Source organism: Lathamus discolor, chromosome 6 (assembly GCF_037157495.1).
Source record: "Lathamus discolor isolate bLatDis1 chromosome 6, bLatDis1.hap1, whole genome shotgun sequence".
In the NCBI taxonomy this organism is placed as follows: Eukaryota; Metazoa; Chordata; class Aves; order Psittaciformes; family Psittacidae; genus Lathamus; species Lathamus discolor.
The window spans coordinates 50,610,491-50,616,490 of NC_088889.1; the positions used below are offsets into that span (position 1 = coordinate 50,610,491).

General features: G+C 35.6%; 1 protein-coding gene across 5 annotated transcripts in view; it reads left to right on the forward strand.

Moving 5' to 3' along the window:
- KMT5B (lysine methyltransferase 5B) overlaps positions 1 to 5,480 on the forward strand; it is a 29,975-nt gene extending 24,495 nt beyond the window's left edge. For all 5 annotated transcript variants that reach the window (XM_065686805.1, XM_065686806.1, XM_065686802.1 and 2 more), the window contains 2 exons: positions 1,055 to 1,251; positions 2,579 to 5,480. In XM_065686805.1, the coding sequence (XP_065542877.1) occupies positions 1,055 to 1,251; positions 2,579 to 4,044 (1,663 nt within the window). In that variant the 3' untranslated portion in view covers positions 4,045 to 5,480. The remainder of the gene's footprint in view (positions 1 to 1,054; positions 1,252 to 2,578) is intronic.
- Positions 5,481 to 6,000: the final 520 nt, after the last annotated feature.

A 6,000-nucleotide genomic window follows, 5' to 3' on the forward strand; every position in this document is an offset into this window, starting at 1 on the left:
CTCCATAAGTCATCACCAAGAAAATTCGCATATCTTTACATGTGTGCATGTGCTCTTCGTAGGTGAGCCTGCTGTTGATGCTGGCTGAGACAAGTGGGCACTAAAGGCAGCATGTCAGAAGACAGTTGTGGTCGTTTATAGCACCATTATTTTCTGAAGTGGCTGTTGCTTATGCTAAGTTCAATTTAGTATCTTAAGCTACCTGTAATTTGCAAAATCCAAAATAACACTGAATGTCCGATATCAAACAAATACTACTTAATGTGAGAACAAGTGTTGTCAGCATAATAATTAACCTTGTGGAGCTTGAGATCCTGTCTGAAGTTTTTGATGCGCTTTTGGTTAAGTTTGATAGATTTTCTTCCAGTACAACACACTGGAATCCAAACTGAAGTTGTCTTCAGTAATTCTGCGAAGTACAAGCATACTGGATTATTAAAGAGTACCAAAGGATTCCCAGTAGCAGTGGTTGAAGTGCAAGTACAGGAATTCTTAATCCTATTATGTGATTACTTAAAAGGAAAAAAAATTCTAGGTTTGCTCAGCCATTTCACTTTCATTGTAAATACATGCTGGAGTCTTTCAGTTAGGAAGGAGCACGGAAGTATGTGATAATGTTATTCTATTTTCTGTACTTTCCAACTCTTGCTGATGCAATGACAAGCATTGTAACTGAAGCTGACATTTTTTTACTAGCCTTACGTAATTAGGAAAAATGTAAGTTGTTAGCTAATTTAAGTAGCATTTTGAACTACCGTATTTCATTTTCACCTGTGTAATTTGGCTATGAAACAATACTTAGACATAAAGCTAGGGAGACCTACTTCTGCAGTTATTCTTCTTGCAAGAATGAAAATCAAATTAAAGGTCTTTCTACACATGTTACTCAAATAAGTATATCAGTATCTCACTAAAACAGCCTACAAAATGCTAATAAATTCAGTGGTTATTGGTATTGTTTATGCAAATGTACTTGGGATTCAGAGTATGGTATATAAAAGTTCTAAGCTTATATTAAGGTTATTAATACATTGTGTCTTCTTTTTGTTTGTAGACGTGGAACTGGTGCTTTTAAATCAAGAGTAGGATTGCCAGCACCTACTCCTGTGATTAATAGTAAATATGGACTGAGAGAAACAGATAAACGATTGAACAGACTTAAAAAGTTGGGTGACAGCAGCAAAAATTCAGACAGCCAGTCTGTCAGCTCTAACACTGACGCAGACACCACTCAGGAAAAAGCTAATGCAAGTAAGTAAGGGGAAAACCTTGGAATGAAGATTAAAGGTTTCATAAAAACCTTTAAAACTTTCACTGTGATGGAATTCCTCTTCTCAGTTTTGAGATGCATCTCAGATACTGGTCTTCAAAACCATGATTTGTTCAGGAATCTGAAAGCAATTTAAATAGCAGATGCGTGGTTCTCCTTAAGTACTGCAAGAACACTAGGTGGTATGTTATTGGGTTTTTATTTATATCAAAAGCAAATATTGTCATATTTCTGTCAGTTAAAGTTCTACCAGTAATGTTTGTATTTTGAAATGTGATAAACTATCACATGTTAGTAGTATGGCTTAGGAAAGAAAACTTACATAGTTTGAGTTACCTACATTCTGTAGAAAAAGTTTTTAAATAAATCGTCTTAGTAGAGCTTATTAAACTTACAGTTTCCTTTAGAGATCCTTTAAATTGGGTAGCTATTTCCTATACAAATCCAGGACTGGTAGTAGTTCAGGTAGCTATTCTGAAGTGAAGGTACTCAGAGGAAATTGGAAGGGTTTTTGTTTATGGTATTGCTGACAGACTTCTCTTCATGGAGTAGTGAGTATTGTTTATATACTTTCCTTCCTTCCCCATTCCCACCACCCTTGGTATACGTAAAATATGAACGACTTAACTAGCAAACAAGTGTGGAGCCACATGAAATATGATTCGATGTGGCCCCTGTTTGCTTCCAAAACAAAACCCAAAACAAAACCCAACAATTAACACACAGACACACACACACACACACACACCCCCAAGCCCTCTTATGATTTCTAATTACAAAACTTTAGAGTTGCAGCTTTGCTTGGGCAGGCAAAACAGCCTTGCTTACCACAGTAGGTGACAGATAACCGGATACTTGAAACTGAAACTATCACAGTAGTTAAGGTTTTGGGGTTTTTTTCCCTCCCCCTGTAGGAAAAAAAAATCTGGGCTTAGCACTGGAGCATGCTGATCCTCAGATTTTGCTGGAATAATACTTGATAAAAGTGCAGATAATGTGGAATGGATTGGTTTTTTTTTTAAAAATGGTAGAAGAAGTTATTTGGTATATTTGGGTGATCTGGTAAATTTTGGTATATTGGGGGCAGTGAGGGAAGTGTACATAGAACATAGACTTTGTCTTGGAAATTTTGACTTGTTTGCCAGTTCCTTTAATGTCTGAGTTACAAGTTCAGCAGTCTCACTCGTAACTGCGTACTGTCTAGCCTGTTTCATAGATTTTGATGAAGTGTTTAAAACAATTACAGTATTTGGGAGTGGGAAGCTCAGGATAAAGCAGTGTCATAACAAAACTTTTTTTCTTTTGCAGCTAACAGAAAATCTTCAATTGGTGTAAAAAAGAACAGCAAAAATAGAACATTAACGAGACAGTCTATATCAATTCCAGCATCATCAAATTCTACCTCATCTAAACTAACTCATATAAATAATTCCAGGGTACCAAAGAGACTGAAAAAGCCTGCAAAGCCTTTACTTTCAAAGATAAAGTTGAGAAATCAGTGCAAAAGGCCAGAGCAAAAGAATGCTTCTAGAAAGCTCGAAATGGGGAATTTAGTTCTCAAGGAGCCTAAAGTAGTTTTGTACAAAAACTTGCCCATTAAGAAGGATAAAGAATTGGAGGGACCAGTCAAAGTTGCAGTCTCTAGTGGCTGCTTAACAAGGCATGCAGCAAGAGAACATAAACTGAATTCTGTGAAAGGTGCTCATGAGCATGGTGATATACCACCCTGCACATACATAACAAGGAGGTCGGTGAGAACGAGGATGAATTTGAAGGAGACCTCTGACATAAAGCTTGAACCAAATATGTTGGATAGCTATAAGAATAACTTGACTGGAACGCAATCAGATGTTTTAGAGCAGCAGTCTTGTGTGCTAAATGAAAATGATGTGGGTCATGGACCGTCACATAAAGGGGAGATGAGGTGCCAGAAAAATGATGCAGGCATGACAAAAAAGAAGTCTCGACAAGGAAAACTTGTGAAACCATCTGCAAAAATAGAAGAAACTGATACTATGCACAATACACCCGTGAAAGATGAAGTACCGGATTTGATTAGTTCTCATTCAGAACTCGGAGAGAGAAATAATGTGGTAGACACACCTGTAGGCTATAAAGACTGTGTCCCTGGGTCTGGTGGCTGCTCTGTTGTAACATCTGACAATTTTAAAGCAAAAGACAGCTTTAGAACTGCAAAAAGTAAAAAGAAAAGACGTATCACGAGGTATGATGCACAACTTATCCTTGAAAATAGCTCTGGGATCCCTAAACTGACTCTTCGTAGACGCCACGATAGCAGCAGCAAGGCAAATGATCAAGAAAGTGATGGAATGAATTCTTCAAAAATAAGCATCAAATTAAGTAAAGACCATGAAAAAGATAACAATTTATATGTAGCAAAGCTAAATAATGGGTTTAACTCAGGATCAGGCAATAGTTCAACAAAATTAAAAATACAGCTAAAACGAGAGGAAGAAAACATAGGGACGTACCCTGAGGACCTTCATGAAAATGGTGTGTGTTGTAGTGAAACTCTCTCCCTTTTGGAGTCAAGAATGGAAGTAGATGATTATGGTCACTATGAAGAGGAAACAGCAGATGAATCTTCATCAGAAGAGGATGATGAAGAGGAAGATGACTATGATGATGAATTTGATGATTTTATTCCTCTTCCTCCAGCGAAGAGATTAAGGCTTATTGTTGGCAAGGATTCAATAGATATTGATATTTCTTCCAGGAGGAGAGAGGATCAGTCTTTAAGGCTCAATGCATAAGCTTATAGGTCTTAAACTGACCTGGATGTCCTTTTTATAAAAAAAAGAATAAAAATTAAAAAAAGGCAAACAAAAATCCCAAAAGAAAAAACAATGAAAAAAAAAAAAAACCCCAAACAGAAAAACCCGCAACAAAAATTCCATTTGATTATTCCTCAACTGAAGAACTTTCTGAAAAACTTAGTGGCAGCACTTCTCTATTGTTCATTCACCTATCAACGTAATATTGTAGAAAGTGTACAGCATACTGACTCTTCTTAAGTCTGATTTGTGCAGATTTTTATTGTACTTTTTAATAGCCTTCTTATGTGCAATTCTGAGTTAGAGGTAATGCTCTGTTGAAAAATAAAGGCTCAAGCAAAGTGAAGAAATTGCATCAAATCTTTCCATGCAGGACAATGAGAATACAGTGTGGCTACGTAATTATTTTTGATCAGTGAGAGCATTAGTTTGCTCTTACAATATTTGACTAAACAATTTAAAAAATCATAGTAGCAGCGTATTAAGGTTTTCTAGTATATGTTTATATCACCAGCAGTTACCTACAGCTTTTCGTTTTATTTGCTAGATGTTTCTTTTCCCCCCCTGGAGTTTGTCAGTTTTAACACTGTATGCTGTCCCAGACGTACTGTTTGTGGCCTTTGTTATAGTAGCAAACCGTTGGTTGGAAGTCAAATTGATTTCTTTAAAAAAAAAAAAAAAAAAAGGAAAAAAGAAAAAAAAAAGATGTTGACAATTTGCTGACTTTTTAGTACATTATATGTACGAGGGTAGCAGTATGCAGAATAAAAGTTTGGATATGGCGTATTTATTGCTTGTTATGTAAATTAAACACCTTGTATTTAACACTTTTCAATACTTTTAGATAAAATTGTTCTTTGCAAGAATGATTGGTGCTTATTTTTTCAAGAATTTGCTGTGAAATAATGTGATTACAATGGGCAACATTTATCCAATGAACTGCAGCTATCCTAAATTGGTTCTTCATATTTTTCTGTTGCACTTGTAAAATGCTACAAGGAATTTAAAGAAAATCTATTCACTTTAACTTATGATAGTTTTATGAAATTAAAAACAACTAAGTCACAGCTTTTGTTCTGTGGTAACCTATAAATTGTTTGTCTTTTAAGAACCAGTTGTAAAAGACTGAAAAAAAATATGTATATGTTGTAAATATTTGTGTGTTGTGAGAAATTTTGTCATAAGAAATTGAGATAACTTGCCAGAAGGGTTTTTAAGTTTAGAAATACATCCATGCCAATAAAATAGGAAACTGTAAACCTAGTTTTAAACTCTGCATGAGTTGGAATTCTTTGCTCATATGTAGTTCACTTAATACTTCAGAGTCTGCTTTATAATAATGAAGAGCATCAGGGCAGTCTTTGGCTCTTTTGTTTTTAATAAAAGAATGTTAGGAAACTTCTGGGCACAATGAACTTGTTTGTATGTATCAGTGCATTTCTAAGACACTTCTTTGAAACAGGTCTATAATGTCATAGTTCATGTAACTATATAGAACTTCGGTCTGTGGTATTTGTGTTACTCAACCATGGATTAAGGTTTGGAGTTTTTGTATCTAGAGGCATCGAAACAGAAATTGCATCATAAATCATGTGCTGTTGAATTAGTTGAATCCACTGTTAGCTGCATAGTATTTTCATGTCAAGTCCAACCCTCTCTGCCCAGAAGAGCAAGAGCTGAAGTTACATGAACTCTCTATTACCCAGTTGCAAAAGCATTATTGGAAATGGGTTTGTGAATTTTCATGTGAGCTGATCATGATGGTTTGGCCCATCTGACCCTTGCAGAAACGAACAAGTTCCTTCCAAATGCATTTCAGTGATTTGTTAGTCTGCAGATCAGATGGTGGAATCTGACTTCATCTCACTTCGCTTCTGTTTTCTTAGCAGAGAATTAAGTCTAGAAGTAAACAGAATTTTTGGAACTTTGTTTTCA